General features: G+C 43.7%; 1 protein-coding gene across 1 annotated transcript; it reads left to right on the top strand.

Moving 5' to 3' along the window:
• The first annotated feature begins 345 nt into the window (after positions 1-345).
• Positions 346-16,042, top strand: lemd3 (LEM domain containing 3). The gene is made up of 13 exons (XM_085437744.1): positions 346-1,718; positions 2,219-2,253; positions 6,283-6,340; positions 6,728-6,801; positions 7,048-7,127; positions 7,211-7,356; positions 8,119-8,220; positions 8,299-8,401; positions 10,119-10,288; positions 10,453-10,534; positions 12,283-12,388; positions 12,466-12,544; positions 14,194-16,042. Exons 1-13 carry the CDS (start codon positions 389-391, stop codon positions 14,361-14,363), a joined length of 2,535 nt encoding a protein of 844 aa, XP_085293870.1. The 5' UTR covers positions 346-388; the 3' UTR covers positions 14,364-16,042.
• Positions 16,043-16,188: the final 146 nt, after the last annotated feature.

Below are 16,188 nucleotides of genomic sequence, written 5' to 3'. Positions count from 1 at the left end.
GAAATTACTTTTATTACCTAACAATTTTGATTTAATGTGATTGTTTTCTCTGACTCTTTTTCCTTTTTGTGTGATTTGTATTTATTTATATTTTTCATATTGAAATTGTATGTTTTTCGTTGTTACCGTGCCTTCAGTTGTTAGATGGTTACTTTTGTTTGTTTACACGTTCAATAAAGCTATTTGTTTGAAAAAAAGTAATTAGATTTTTAATATGCGCACAGAAAAAGTGAAACAAACTATTATTTGAAAACATCCGCGACGTAATAAAGGGGGTGTCTGCGACATATTTTCGCAGCTTGTTGGTGATTTTGAACACAGCCCAGTTGGTTGCCACTTCACCTCTACGTCATTTCCGTCACAGAACCGTCTTCGAGGTCTTTTCAAGATGGCGTCAACACAGTTAACGGATGAGGAGCTTTTTTTGGAATTAAAACGCTTTGGTTTCACTCCAGGGCCCGTTACTGAAAACACTCGTCCGGTGTACCTGAAGAAACTCAAGAAGCTTCGCGAGGAGCAACAGCAGCGAGGACTAAGACCTGGTAAAACCCGTACTATCGGTGCCATTAACAGTACCACTGGCGGCGGTAGCACAGTGGCATCTAGGCCAGTCAGCCATGACGTCACGCACCTGAATACAAGCAGGAGACCGGGCCGGAAGTCCTCCCTCCTCGGCTTCAGCTCCGACGAGTCTGATGCTGAAACCCCACTAAAGAGGAAAGGCCTCGGTCCCAGTGGCAGAGCGAACAGAAGCTCCAGTTCTCAACAGCAGCCTAAGATTAGGCCTGCCTCACCGCCGAGTGTGGCTATCAAGAGTCGGTACGACCACAGTGCGACACCAAGCAGCAATTTTTCCCTGGGTCAGAACGGAGAGAGACGTGTCTCACTGGGCTGGGGAGTCGGTGACAGACCCAGTCCCGATGCGGGACTACGGCGTTACGACGACTCAGGGGACGAGGACAATTATGAGGAGGATATGGAAAAGAAATCTCGCTCTTTAAATGGTCGCGGGGCGTCTCGCCTGAATGCTAGCAAATTAGCTGGAGATTACTCAGACTCGGACGAGGAGGAAGTTAGTGGGCTTGGCGTCGGCGACCCAGAATGCGACAGATTGGAGCCTCGACGAAACCACCCCAGTGTGGCGTTATCTTCCGACGTTACTGATCGAGGGTCTGCGACCGATGGGCAGAACACAGAAGCTACGCCTCGTCGTTTTCTAAGCATGGGGGGGAGTCGAGGTGAGGATGAAGAGGAAGATGATTTAAGGAGAAGGGACTATAGCCGCTTGGGAGACTCGCGGAGTCACACACTTCCAAGGAAACCCATCTACAGGTCACTTACCGAAAACCACAAAGGCAACACCGGTAAAAACAGTCCGGCCACCGGGGAGGACGGAGCATCCAGAAGCAACAGCACCGAGCTGAGACCGCACTTCTCCACCTACAGCGGTCTGTCGCAGACGTACAGGCGCAACCACTCTACTCACACCCCTGCTCCCAACCATTCCTACGGCCACGCAGCGCTCAAGAGAAACGTGTCTGCTCCCGAAGATGAGCTTCTCCAGCAGTTCAAAAGGGAAGAGCTAGCTTCCTCAGGTAGTTTTAGCGCTCACTACCTGTCCATGTTCCTGCTCACAGCGGCGTGTCTCTTCTTTGTGCTGCTGGGCCTCATGTACCTCAGGATGAGGGGTTCAGGAGCCATGGAGGTGGATAACGTCAGTGAGTATCTGGGCGAACTGCCTATTTGGAGTGTTAACGTTTAGGGACTGTAATGCATGCAGTTGTTTTATTGCCTGGTAATGTATTCAAGTGTTTATTCTTTGTGTATTTTGAGTGGATGTTCCTGCTGAACAAACACCAAAGTTGGAGAGATTCCCAAATACAAACAGATCCAAAGATGAGCATTTTTAGACTGGCAGGAATCTGTACAGTCAGTCTGCCCAAGCACAGAACAGCAGTCGGACGGGGACGGCGCTCCAAATTCACTTCCACCGATTTCTGAGTTGTTTTTTGTGCCCCTACAGATAAAAGGATTATGTGACTATCAAAAGAATCACGTTACACTTAAAATGATGCACAATGTGCAAAAGCTACGAATGCACACACTAACAGTTTTATATTTAACAGAAAAAGTAATTTATGGATGTTTTTCTCAATCCGTGTACTTTGGAAACTTTTATGAGAATTGTCCTGACTGTCTGTCTCTTCTTCATTTTCAGTTAATAGCCCTCCCCCAGAGTTTGACACACCTAATGTAAGTAAATACTTTCTTCAGGCTCCCCCTACTCTTTAAGTTAAGAGGTTTTCAAATGTACAGCACAGAAAATATGGTTAGATTAACAGTGTGTACCATTTCAGTAACTTGCAATGCTGATTTATTTATTTTTTTGGTGTATTTGTCACACGTTTCAGATCATCAACTGAATTGTGACATTAGATATCAGATAATCCAAGTTGGTACAAGATGATAAATGAGGATTTGATCTGAACACAGGTATACAGATCTAATGGGCCATATGTTGAAAAGTAATTGCCTTCTTGTTTAATCATTAATTAACTACAACTTAAAGAAACGTATGAACAGGTAAGAAACAAAGACTCTGACCTCCATCAGTCTGAAGAGGGTTACAAAGCCAGGCTTTGGGAGCAAACTGTGGTGAAGGCTATTATCCACAACTGAAGAAAACTTGAACCAGTGATGAAACTCCCCAGGAGTGGACGGCCTACCGAGAGAAACGGAGAGTTATCAGATAGTCTCACTTGCCTCAGTACAGGACAGTGTTTATGATTCAACAATAATTCAGTTTTATTCGTATGGCACCAGTCACAAGAGCAGTTACTGAAGGTGCTCTGTATTGTAAGGTAGAGACTCTACCGTATACAGAGACAACCCCAACAACCCCCCGTGACCAAGCACACAGTGGAAAGTAAAAACAACATTTAACAGGAAGAACCTCTGGCACAACCAGGGGAGGGTGACAGACTGTGGAAAAGAGCAAACGATGATAGATAAATAATGATTACATACAGAGAGGTGTGTAAGCACAGTGAGCGAACAAGAAACACTCAATGCATCACGGGAAGCCCACAGTAACCTAGGCCTATTGCACTGTAACTAAGGGAGGGTTCAGGGTGACCGGATCCATCCCTGACCAGATGCTTTATCCAAGGGGAAAGTTTGAAGCCTAATCTCAACGGTAGCGAGGATGTCTGTGCCAAACTGGAGGTGGCCCTGAAAGCTGAAGGCGCTGCCTCCCATTCTACTTTTAAATATGAACCATAAGTAAGCCTGCAGTCCGAGAGTGAAGTGCTCTGTTGAGATGATATTGTTATGAGGTCTTAAACCCTGTATGTGAGGAGAAAGATTTTCAGTTAGGTTCTGGAATGAACTTGGAGCCATGAAGCCAGTGTGAGAGATGATCATCAATGCCCTCGTCCCTGACAGCACTCTGGCTGCAGCGTTTTGGATCAACCGAAGGCTTTCAGGGGAGTTTTTAGGGCAGCTGAACAATAATGTATCACAGTAATCCAGTGTGGAGGTAATAAGCGCACGAGCCAGTTTTTAGCATTATTCGGAGATGGGATGTTTCTAATTTTAGAAATATTGCACAAATGCAAGAAAGGAGTCCTGCATATTTGTTTACTTTGCACATTGAATCCTCATCAACAACAACTCCAAGGTTTTACTAGAGTCGGTGTAAAGTATGTGGTTGGACATCATGTTTGTAAGCTTTTCAGGGCCGAGTACAATAACGCCAGTTTTGAATGAATTTAGAAGCAAGAAATTAGAGGCCACCCAGGTCTTTGTCTTTAAGACAACCTGTCGTCGTATTTCATGGATTGATAAAGCTGGGTGTCATCTGAATATGAAAACATAGCTATATGTTTTCATAATATTAATAATACAACCTAGCCAAGGTTGGCGTCCCATTCTGATGGACATGTATGCAGAGGGGATTGTTACTGCTGTTTGAAATATGGGCACTCGGGGAAAGTCTTTGCTTTCAGTTGTGACTTCTTCCCTTCCTATAGCAACACTTATGTCATGATATGCTGCCACCTATTGTTCACAAGAATACTGCAGCGGCTTCTTGCGCCCTAACAGCAGGAAAATCAGCGGCGGTGAGCAATGCGAACGCTACAGTGGGTTTACTGGTGCCCTGAGGGAAGCATCAATAAGACAGAGATGGGGTGAAAATGCCGTCCACGAGAGCTCGAAGCTAAAACCACTGCTTACCAAAAAGATCGAGGCCGTAAAAACAATGAACAGATTTGGTGGCTACATGAAAAACAAGTCTGCAGAAGTCCTGTAGAGTGATAGCAACGACTCATTGGCAGTTATCACACATGCTCGATTGCACTTCTTGCTGCAAATCATGGCGTCACCAATTATTAGGCTTAGTGGGCAGTTTTACATATTACATAGAACCACACTGACAGCCAATCAGAAGACACACCTTCTCATTTAATGTTGTCTTTATTTTTGCTGCTTTCTTCATTGTAGATACAAACTGAAGACATCAAATATATGAAACAAGATGGAATTATGTAGCAAAGAGAAAGTTGATAAATAACTCTAAATGTGTTTTATATTTTAGACTCCTCAAAGTTGCACGCCGTCCACAGTTTGTTAGCGTTGCAGACAACCTCATAAAGCTCATCGGAGAATACCAGCATGTGCAAAGGAAGAATCTCAAGCATGTTTTGAGTTGTTTTACACTTCTTTGTTAGCTACATACATACACATGAAGATAAAGAAAAAGCATTAAATGAGAAGGCGTGTCCAAGCGTGTGACAGTGTAGGTTGGATAGCTTTTTAAAAACATGATGTCATCATCTGAAAATGACATTTTCAGTTTCCTCAGTTTATCTTTGTTCATATAAGATCTGAAACATTTAAGCACAACAAACATGCAAAAATAAACACATCAGTTTGGTGGCCAACATGTTTTCACAGCACTGCGCCAGCAGTGTTCCTAAAGTTCTGACAGATGTTGACTCGCTGTCATTAGCAAAGTGGGGTATCTGCACTTCCCAGCTTAAACAAAACAACACCGTGGAAAAGTGCTACTTCAATGCTTTCTATTTTAGAATATCTCAACCTACGTAGTGTTTTGCCTAAAGCTGACCAAGCTGCAACAAACAGCAGATAAAAAAGCTCATGAAGAGCGATTTCTGTCAGAGGCCTGTGTCCAACTATTAAACTGCAGGTCAGATAACCTGCCTGACACCTGATGACATGGCACCATGACCATGAATCTACTGTTTATTCAGATAATGCTTCAAATAAGAACTACCCACAGTGGATTAAAGATGGCTGCTGAGTGGAGGTAGAAAAACGCATGTAAATTTGGTGCTAATACTTTCTGGCACCAACAAGTACGCTCGTGGCTCAAAACAAGCACCATTTCTGAAGATACACTTAGTAAAATAATCCTATTTGTCCTCAGACACATCTAGACGCTGCTTGGGGTCAGTCGGCTCTCTGAAACGATTCCTCTGCCTCCTCAGCTGGGCCTCGTCACGGAGTTTTGACTCAGAAGTATTATGATTCTGATCATTTATTCTTACTTCTCCATGTTTATATCTGTGTATAAAAACAAAGCTGACACTGTGAGACTTGATCAGAGGTGTGAGCATCACAGCAGAGGCCTTTGTGTCAGAGTAACTGAGGATCAAACAGATTTTGATGGTAAACTGGTCTGTGGGTACACTGAGACGTGCCGTCGGGTGAACGATCCACGCTCTGTGTTTACGTCTTTGTGTCCTGCTCTCGTTTGGTGATTGTTGAAATATTTTTATGAACTTTGACCTGAGATTCTGGCAAATTTTATACTTGAAAATCATTCAGGATTCAATGAATCAATAACGCTTTATTCAAACTAAAATCCATTTGAATTGGGAAACTGATTTAAAAAACAAACCCACGTCTAGTCTCAGCTCCCACTGCCACACTGCCCACCGGAAACATGAACGTGACCTCCATGAAATTCTTCCTGCTGCCCAGAGTCGTTCTTCCTTTTTATTGTCCAGAAACGTCTCTGCTCATTGGGATGATGTCGACTCTTTTCACAACGTGTTTTTTAAGAACTTAAATCCCCAACATGTTTGTTGTGTTTGTGTTTGACCGAAAGATTCAGAGTGGCGTGCTGCTTTTTGGCCACGCCCTCTGCGTGTAATGGCCTTTTTCTCTGCAGAGATTTTGTCAGTAAAATGAATAAATATGCAGATCAGTGCAGTTTTGTTGGTACTTTCTAATATAATCGGGCGTTTCTTTTTACAGAAGGATGTGATCCAAAAGCTGCTGCTCAGTCTTCATGACCACTTGGCCTTTGTTGCTGGTAATGATTTTAATTTTTATTAACTGTATATGGAAACGGTTATTTCACAGTATCAGATTTATGACAGCACAGTTACCACATCAGCTAATGTGAACACAAGATTTTAACATATTTGCTCCATTTTTTTACATCGTTTAACTTCCTTTGAAATTTGATTTAATAGTAAATTTTCAGACACACACAGAGTACAGAGAATGATCATTATGGGACATTATGTGGTGATTCTAACAGGCTGTATTATTGTCCTTACAGAAACATATAGCACAAACAGATGTCTGTGACATTTGTGTGGTCTGTCCGCTCATATCAGCTCGTTGTTGTGTGTGTGCTGATCTGGGGAAGTTGGATTAAAGCGAGATTATCATCAGTTTAATCTTGTGATTACAGGCCAGCATGACTGTGGAGACCCAAATCATCCAAACCGGAGTGTGTCCATAGATGAGGCCTCGCTGTATTTACTGGTACATCCACACAACAACACATTCAATAGGAAACGTCAGCAGTTCCATCTTTTATCACACAGTTAAATCGAAGTGTGGCAGCAGTCTGATTGCTGTCCATGTGGAGTAACCAGGTTAATGCAGCTTACTCGTATGTGCTTGCACATGTGAGTCTTCATGTATAAACATCATAGCACCTGGCTCTTTAAGTGAATCAGAAGAAATTGCTTAAAATAAATGAGAATCATGTCTCTTCTTTCTGTGCAGGCTCAAAATAAATCGTTTAAAGGCTTAATTAATGACTCTCTGGACTGGATCATCCAAAAAGGCCAGGAATATGGCATTAGGTAATGTTCAGCCTCTTTGAAGAGTTCCTCGCTGCCTCCGTGAGAGCGACACGTGCACTCACTTTCTGTGCCGGTGTTTGCAGGCTGGTGGGAGCGGTGCCGGATGAGCCGGTGACTAAGGTGTCTGAGATCGCTCGGCTGGAGTCCACTCATCCCAAGATGTCCTTCACGTGCCGTTTCCGCCGAGCCTTCTTCACCATCATAAACAGAGTCCTCCTCATTGCAGTCGGTGAATAAACCACGTTACACAAACTGTAAACATGGAGTTTATAATGAGGACTGTGCAGGTGGGTGCTGTCCCTCACGAGATGATTCAGAAAGCCTTCCCCTCATGGTAGCGGGGGCAGTTTCTGCATCTGGTTTGTGAATGAGGGGCGAGCACCTGACGTGAGTCATTTTTAGAAGGAATTATCAAACATGTCTTTGCAGTGTGTCGTGATTTAGACACAGCTTCTTTTTTTAATGGGATCTATTTTTTAGTCATTTGTAAAGGAACACACATTTTGTCTTTCGACTGATGTTTGGAAATCAGTCAAACCCCATCCAGGTGTGAGATCCATGTGGTGTTAATGCCATCATTTGATGGTCTGCTGCAGTAGCTGCTGTTGGCAACTAAAGTGTGGTCTGCTACAAAGACACTAAAATGGGGCCAAATTGTTATTAAAGCAAAACCCACCAAGTTTCTGGTCACACAGGTGATGATTGTTTCATGCATTTTTCTCAATAAATGATATAAAAACTTTGACACTAAACAGAAAGATCAAATAGTTTGTAGGTGAGCAGGAGTGACATTCTGTTGTCAGCTGATTGATAAGAAATGGTTCCTTAAAACAAGGATAAACGAATATTATGACTAAATATACCCTGAATACGTTCTTGTCAGCAGCACCAGCTTCAGTGATTCATCCATCAGAGTTTAGATTGATACAGATGTGGAGGCAGTGTTTAGCTGGTCTGTTTGAACCTGTGAATGCTGTGTTTGTCTGCACAGCGGCAGCTTGTGTGTGGAGCGTGGTGTGCTACGTGAAGTATCGCTGGAGGAGAGACGAGGCGGAGACGAGACAAATGTACGACATGGTGGAGAGGATCATCGGTAAGGACCGCACCGTATTCACTTGGATGTCAGACAGGAAGTGTTTGCTTATGAGTTTGGTACCTTCTTCCTATCCAGATGTGATGAAGACTCATGGTGAGGCTTGCCAAGAGAACCAGGACCTACAGCCCTACCTGCCCATCCCGCACGTCAGAGACTCGCTGGTTCAGCCGCAGGACCGGTAAGTCCCATCTTTAGTGTTAGACCTCAAAGCAGTTTCCTCGGGTAATCAGATTACTGATTTATTTATTTAGTTAGTTATTTTTTAATTTCTTTGGTTGAGGTGGGTCTGAACTTTTTGTACGTTATAAGATTTAACTTTACATCGTTGGTCTTTGAGGAAATTTCACATTTCTGTCCAGACGTCAGAGCTGGATTGAAACTCAACTCTCCGTTTGTGAAAGGTATCAATAAGTAGAATTACTGTGTAACTAGTATGTAACTCATTTTGCGATATAATTTGAAGCACGTGCGGTAACGATATATAACGATATGTATCGCGATATATTCTTCTGTATAACGTATTTTCCACACTTAAAATCCTTTAATGTTCTCAAAAATCGAGAGTGGGCCTTATGTATGAATTCTGGTTGTGCTTACTGACCTCGGACCGATTTTGGCAGAAATCTGTTAAAAATGTTTTAGTACAGCTTTGATAAGCCGCACAGCTTGATGGATCGTCAGAGCATTACGGCTGCCGTAGGGAGGAGCTTCATGGAGTAATCTGGGTCCAAAACTCCGTCAGCTTCAGGTCCCAAAGTCAAACGAACACTGCAGCATCACTGAGAGTTTAAAAACTGTCTAAATTCTTTCATCTTTAATAAAACGATCAGCGTTGCTGCTTTACCAGGTGTATTAAGTTTAACATCCAGGCATCCATGAAAACAGAAGTTATTAAATTTAACGGAGTTAGAAGTTAACAGGAAGTTAGCTCGCTAGTTTCCACCTAAACATTTCATACCATGTTCTGACTGAGAGATTTCTGAAACTAATTAAATCGTACAGCTCTGCTGCCACTTCCAACATAAATAACCAGTGTGTGAATGTGAGAGTGAATGCATAGTGGCATTGTAAAGCGCTTTGGGTGCCATTATAAATGAAGACAGAAACTAAACAGCAGTGACGTTTGCAGGTTACTGAAGTTGGACTAGCTGGTACATAATGTTGTGCTACGTGATTGCTAGCGACACAGCTATGTTAGCATAACAAACACAGTGAAGCTGGAGGGTGAACTTTTTTCCACTCGATAAAAGTTAACGTGACGGATTCTGGTGGTCAGGGACAAATGCAGTCGCATAGCAGGATGCTGTACACGGGCCAAACTTCAGTCAGGAGATCATTCATCCACAATACGAGGTTAGTGTTTAATATACTGCAACAACATGGGAACAGAGCAGCTGCAGAGGATTCAGCATTAATGAATCAATGTTACGGAAGAGGAGGAAGTGCAGTTTTTGGCTTTCCCCATATTCCAAAAGTGCTTCATCTCTTTGCTGTGACTGTCGCCCGCCATCATTTGCAGATGATAATGGTTGTAGCTGCTGCGATTCTTTCGACCAAAACAGGCGCAGCTTGATGACATCATCAACATGCGCTATCGCGATAGAGCGGTGTAGTCAAAATCTGTCGCTGGCCAAATGTATATCGTTTATATCGCCCACCCCTATGTGTAACCTTTGGAAGGTATTTTTCTGACGTGCATTATTGTTATTTCTTCATTTAATCTGGGGTGGAATAGGGGGTTATTTGTTGGATTTAATTATAGATTTTAATTGTTTCTAGGTATTTGATACATTTCCATGAGTCTGTATCCCACATCATGGACGGGATATTGTATAAGAGAAATTCCGGGTTGTGCCCAGTTGGGGTACTGATGATTTGGGGATTTTGTTTTGCAGGAGGAAAATGAAAAAGATTTGGGAGCGAGCCGTGAGTTTTCTTTCAGCGAATGAATCAAGGATTCGAACAGAGACTCAGAGGATTGGTGGAGCAGACTTCCTGGTTTGGAGGTGGATCCAGCCTTCTCTTAATTGTGACAAGGGCTCCTCCAAAGTCTGGCAAGGAAAAGGTAACGCACTAAAGAGCGTCTAGTTGATCAGATGGCGTTTCAGGCCACTTGTTTGTCTAAATGCTGATGGACCTAATGGCACGTTAACCAGTCTGTAAACTTTATGGAGATGTTCTTACTGCGATCACCTGCCCGTTAACAGTTTGATCATGTTGCTGTTTCAGCGTTTCCGTTGGACCGGAGGAATTCACCTCCCAACAGCCTGACCCCATGTCTGAAAATCAGGAACATGTTTGATCCAGTCATGTAAGTTCTTTCTTCTACATGTTTGATGATCTGTTAGGATCACATACATCACTAAAGATGTCCCAGGGTAGAGGACTAGAACGTTTTCAAGACTAAGTACGTTATAAATGGAAAAGATGAACATGTGTTGTTTCTGAAAGTACGGACCGACCCTGTAATCAGCAGCTCAGGCTGGTGGTAGTGACACGGTGTGGGGCTGATGTTATCGCCACACGTTGGGCCTCTTGGTACCAGCTGAGCATCGTTTCAAAGCCATCAGCTGCTTCAGTCTTGTTGCTGACATGGATACGACTCCGTGTCACAGAGCTCATTGTACTCTAATGTTCTGTCACTAGATCAGTCTTATGGAGCACCGTTGGGATGTGATGGAGACTTTTTGGAAAACAATTGTTGATGGATTGTAATATTAGGATATTAATGTTACCATAACCATTTAATGGATGGAGAACGGTGCTCATTCACTGCATTGTCCAGTTTGGTGGAGGTGGGCTGTTTTTAAGCAGTCGGCCTTGCCCCCTTACTTCCAGTCAAAGGAACTCTTTGTGCTTCAGCACACCAAGACATTTTGGACAGGTTCGTGCTCCCAGTTTGGGGATGGGCCCTTCTTGTTCCAACATGACGGCACCCAAGGACACAAAACAAGTCATTAAAAACATGGACGAGTGAGTTTGTTGTGGAAGAACTGGAGTCCTGACCCCAACCCAAGAGAACAGCTTTGGGATGAAGCAGACGGGGAACTGCACACCATGCTGTAACGCCCCCAGTCCCCAAAGCCGGCACCACAGACACGCAACTCTGCTGTTGGTGTTTGTTTAATTTACCGTTTCTTGACGGAGCAGCTTTTCAGTCGCTCGTCGTTTTCTCCGTGCCCGTCGCTACTCTCTCTCCCAGGCCCCGCCGTCCTACTGGGATTAGATGACTGCTGTCAGCTGGGACAGCCAACCTTCCCCCGGCACCCCACCCTCAACCCTCTGCTTCACAGGCATTCTCATCCAACACCAGTGTCTGACTGCACACATGTTCTTCTGGATGGTCAAATATTCCTATGAGCACACACCTAAACCTTGTGGAAAGCCTTGCCAGAAGAGTTGAAGCAGTTAAAGCTGCAAACAGTGAGTCTGCATATCCAGGCGTCCATATCTACAAACAGGCTGTTGTGAGACTCGACCAGTTCACCAGGCTGTCAGTCTCCCTCCTACAGATGGACTCGTCTGCACCTGAGATGAGCCCGATGATGGGCTGGTGACTAAAGGTGCAGCTGTTGGTGAACAGGGAGGAGAAAGTGTAAATAGTCCTGGGGGAACTGGTGTCGATGCACTGAGAGTGAGGCATGCCTGCCTAGTCTGTCCGACAGGAAGTGATCCAGCTGCAGGTGGAAGCTGGGACGATTTTATAAAAAGCAGAACTAAAGTTCCCAAAAGTTCCCAGACAACTTTCTGCAGAGTCCAGATGTTGGAGGGGAAATGCAGTCCCGTGTTAAGAGCATCGTCTGCTGACCTGTTGGCTCCGTGTTATTTGTTCCTGCTAAAGGTTGAAGCAACAATTTCCTTGCACATTTAGCAAAGTCCTGTCCAGCAGCTCTGCTTTGGGTGGAAAGTTGTTGGAAGCTGGTGTTTTATATCATTTTAAGAACTACACGTTTGTTATCGCCCTTCTGTCCTGATGGAACAGAGGTGACAAACGATTGATGCTTCTGTCCTCAGTGTTTACAGACGTGACTTTCTGCTCTTGTTACCTGATGTTTTCAGGGAGGTGGGGGAGAACTGGGACCTAGCCATTCGTGAGGCCATCTTGGAGAAATGCAGCGATAATGATGGCATTGTCCATATAGCTGTGGACAAGACCTCACGAGAGGTACGTTGTGCCTGCCCACAGTTTGGCTTTAATGCTGTTAGCTGCACGTGTCACTCCCGCCTCCTTTATCTTCACAGGGCTGCGTCTATGTCAAGTGTCTCTCTGCAGAGTACTCAGGGAAAGCCTTCAAGGCGCTTCATGGCTCCTGGTTTGATGGTAAATCACACATGATATGTTATTCACAATAAAACATGAAATATAGCGAATGTCTGAGAAAATATACAGTTTTAAGAAAAAATGATCATATTGAATTTGATGGAAGCAAATAGATACCGTAGGTAAATCTCCCAAAACTCTCCTAATGAAAGTGGACTGTAAGTGCAGCTGGAGCTGCTGCCAGAGTCCACGCCAGTATTGATGCTGCTGAACAGGAGCCAGGATTACAGCTGCTTTTCAAAGTTTTGATCATCTCCATGATGCTACTCCCGTGCTGCAGTTAAAGGAACCACTGAGATGTTTGGATCAAGTTCAGTGACGTGCTGTGAAATACAATCATGTTCAGCTCACATTTGCTCCTCATTGAGTTCACACAGAGTCTAAAGCAGCGTCCAAATAACCTGATTGATTTCCTCTGATAGATGCGAGATTATCTCCCCCTTAGAACAGTTCTGCTCACAGCTCAGGTGCTGCTGTCGAACATGTTCAGTTTAACCAAAAACATGGAAGAATTTTATACGAATGACTGGAAAAAATAGTTTTCTATGTCAAACCCTCACGTAAGGTTTTATAATGCACAGCCATCATTACTCATGTGATACATGAAGAGCACAGAAAGGGAACATGTTTGTCAACCCTGTGATTAACATCAGTTTCTACTGTAAATGAGAGCAAACAGGACACGTTGTGCTTCAACACTGAGGAGCCTCTGATATTCACTCTGGGCTTTAGCAGGATTTCCCTACAAAATGATATAAGCCATGTAAGTAAGGATGGTCTGTAACAAGGGGAACAGCGATCCAAGGATGGAACTCATTCAAGACTTTGAACATTAAACTAAAATATGTGTTGAATATTAAAGGTAGGGCTATGAAACGGAAAAGAGAGAATTTAATTTGGGGGATTTTTAACATCGATATCAGTAACTGAACTTCAACAAAGACTGGCTACATGTTAGGCTAAAAACAGAAGTTATTAGTGTGAGATGGTTTTGTCACGGAGGCCCAAACACACCAGCATACTATCAATAAAATCGGTCTGGTGTCACGCATAAGAAAGTTAAAGTGTGACTCCAGAGTCGGCCTGTAAGTAAGAATTGAATAAAATAAAATGGCAGCTGCTTGGATGCCTGTCAGAGGGAACTGCGTCTGATCCAAGTCGAGAAGTGTTTTTGTGCCTAAAACCAAAATTTAAAACTGATTCGAGCGCCAGACTGAAAAACCACTGCTGGAGGATCCGTCAGAGGCTCCAAAACATCAAGTCTAATAAATAATCACATTTAAAGCAATAATCTGTACTCTTTGAAACACTGTCTACAAATCACTGTGGTTTATGTCAGCAGTACCAATTTAACAAAAATATCAACAGACATGATTTAGATGCTCGAAGGACAAAAACCCGTCCTTCAGGCGTTTCACGTGATAGTTTTCCAGCTTTCTGAGTGACGATGCACGTGGCCGACAGTGAAGTAAATGCAACCTGTAGGTGAACCCTCGTATGCTACGCATCTGCTAGAGGTCCAGTTTGCCACAAACATTGAAAGAATCAGCTTTATGGGAATACATGTCGCTCATATTCATGATTTATGACCCTGTGATGGGTTGGCTCATGTATGGAGGAGCACTGCAGTGATTGCTTCTGTTTCACAGGTAAGCTGGTGACGGTGAAGTATCTACGCTTGGACCGCTATCACCAGCGCTTTCCACAGGCACAGGGCTGCAGCACGCCGCTCAAGGCCTCTGGCCTCGCCACAAGTGTCACGAACACTACAGCCCACCTGCAGCATCACCGCTCAGCCAGCTCCCCGGGCTTCTCGTGAGGGCGGCTCGTGTTTGAACCTCCTACCGTGTGCTCCTCCCACGTCACAGCACCAGTCTGATGTTGCTGCTTTATAACAGGAAAGCCTTCAGTGTGTCACAGCAGAGCGTTTTCATTTGTTTCAGTTTACTTTTCTGAAAACAGGAAATTTGCAAGAGAAGATGTTCAGCAGTGTTTGTTTTTTTCTTAATACTCTTTATATTAGAAACGTCACAGATTTTAGAAGTAAGCAAAGCTCTTGTGGATGTTTAAGGTTTTTGCAGAGACTCCAGTCTTCTATTATTCGTAGTATAAAGTCCTGCTATAATGGAATACGTTTGGCCATGTACGGCTGCATGTGGCAGAGCGTGCCTCGACATAAACTTTCAGTACAACAGTGTATTTAACCTGTTTAGTACCATTTAGTAAAGACAGGCTTCTAGGTTGTGCTGTAAATATGTGAAGCACGAGCTTTACGACATCTTTGTACTCAAAGTAAACCTTCGGCGCACATTTTTCACGCCGCGCTCGGCAGTACAAGGATGCACGAGGTTTAGCTGGAAGAGCGGAGCGTCGGTCGCGTCGTGGTCGCGTCGTGGTCGCGTCGTGGTCGCGTCGTGGTCGCTGCGTTTGGTTTTTCAGCCACTCTTTGGGCTCGATTTGGGGGACAGCAGCCCGCGGGGCGCCCCAGTACTCTGCTGTTATAGCAAAGTGTTTAACATTCACCTGGAGCTCTCGTCTCTTGTTATAGTCCTTTATATACCCGAATCTTTTTGTTTCTCTTGTTTGTTTCCCCTCTTACGTGTTGGGTCGTTAATGCGCCAGCGTGTGGTCTTTACATGCTGGCCTACAGAACTGATCGTGTTTCCTCACCTGTCAGCCTCTTGTACTGATACAACCACTGGTTTGTCTCTAAAGCACTATCACGTTTTTTACAGGTTAGAATACTAATGTCCAAATATTCCAGAGACTGTAAGGAGGCCAAGGATTCCAGGTGGTCTGAACAATGAGCGTTTTCCTTTTTGCAGTGTGAAGTTGAACAGATGGCGCAAACTTAAAATGCTCAACGGCTGCTGCAGCAGTTTGCAGTAGACGACCCAACGGTGCCTTAAACCTTTCCCCTTTCTTTTCATTGTTTTGAACTGGTGATGCATTACTGGATAATGTAACGGGCTTAACAAATGGAGAAACTGTTTAAAGTGTGAGTAACGCCAGTTCTGCGTGACATCTTGAGATTTGGTGTTTTGTAGCAGTTTCTTTTGATATGAAACCAAAAGCTTGTATTTATTTAATTTTTGACAACCGAGCTGATATATTCTTATGTCGCTGGACCGGTTAAATATCTTTTCCTCCATCAGGGATGACCTTATATTGTCAGGACGTGTACAACATAAATAAAGACTTTTCAGAAATCAGCCAGTTGTTAGTGCATCAGTGTAATCTATTTTTGTACGTGTCCGCCACAGTGATTACAGGGGCTGCATGTCAGTGTTTCATGTGATGGCTCCTCTGCTTAAACGCATACACCTGATGTTTTATGTAAACCCTGTGTATTGATATAACTCAAATATGCCATTATATGCAGTTTGATTTCTCTTGTATGGGTGTGGTTCGACTTTGGGATTTGCAAATAATTTCAGACATTTTAATGCGATTTGTAAATTGTACAAACTGCTCATATTAAAGGTTTATTAGTTTTTATATTTGTACACGTGTGTGTGTTTTCTGCCGTTTGTACGCGAGACGGAAAGAGTTTATACATTTTATTTATTTTAATTCAAAGCTGCCGCTTTAACAACTCCGGAAAAACCGGGAATACCGTCCGTGGTTGGAATTATGGAACGGTA

The sequence above is a fragment of the Copadichromis virginalis genome, linkage group LG17, assembly GCF_057382275.1.
Source record: "Copadichromis virginalis isolate Kocher_CV1m ecotype Utaka linkage group LG17, C_Virginalis_male_GT1.1, whole genome shotgun sequence".
Taxonomy (NCBI): Eukaryota; Metazoa; Chordata; class Actinopteri; order Cichliformes; family Cichlidae; genus Copadichromis; species Copadichromis virginalis.
The sequence above is the reverse complement of the archived record's forward strand: the minus strand, read 5'-3'. Positions and strand labels throughout refer to the sequence as shown.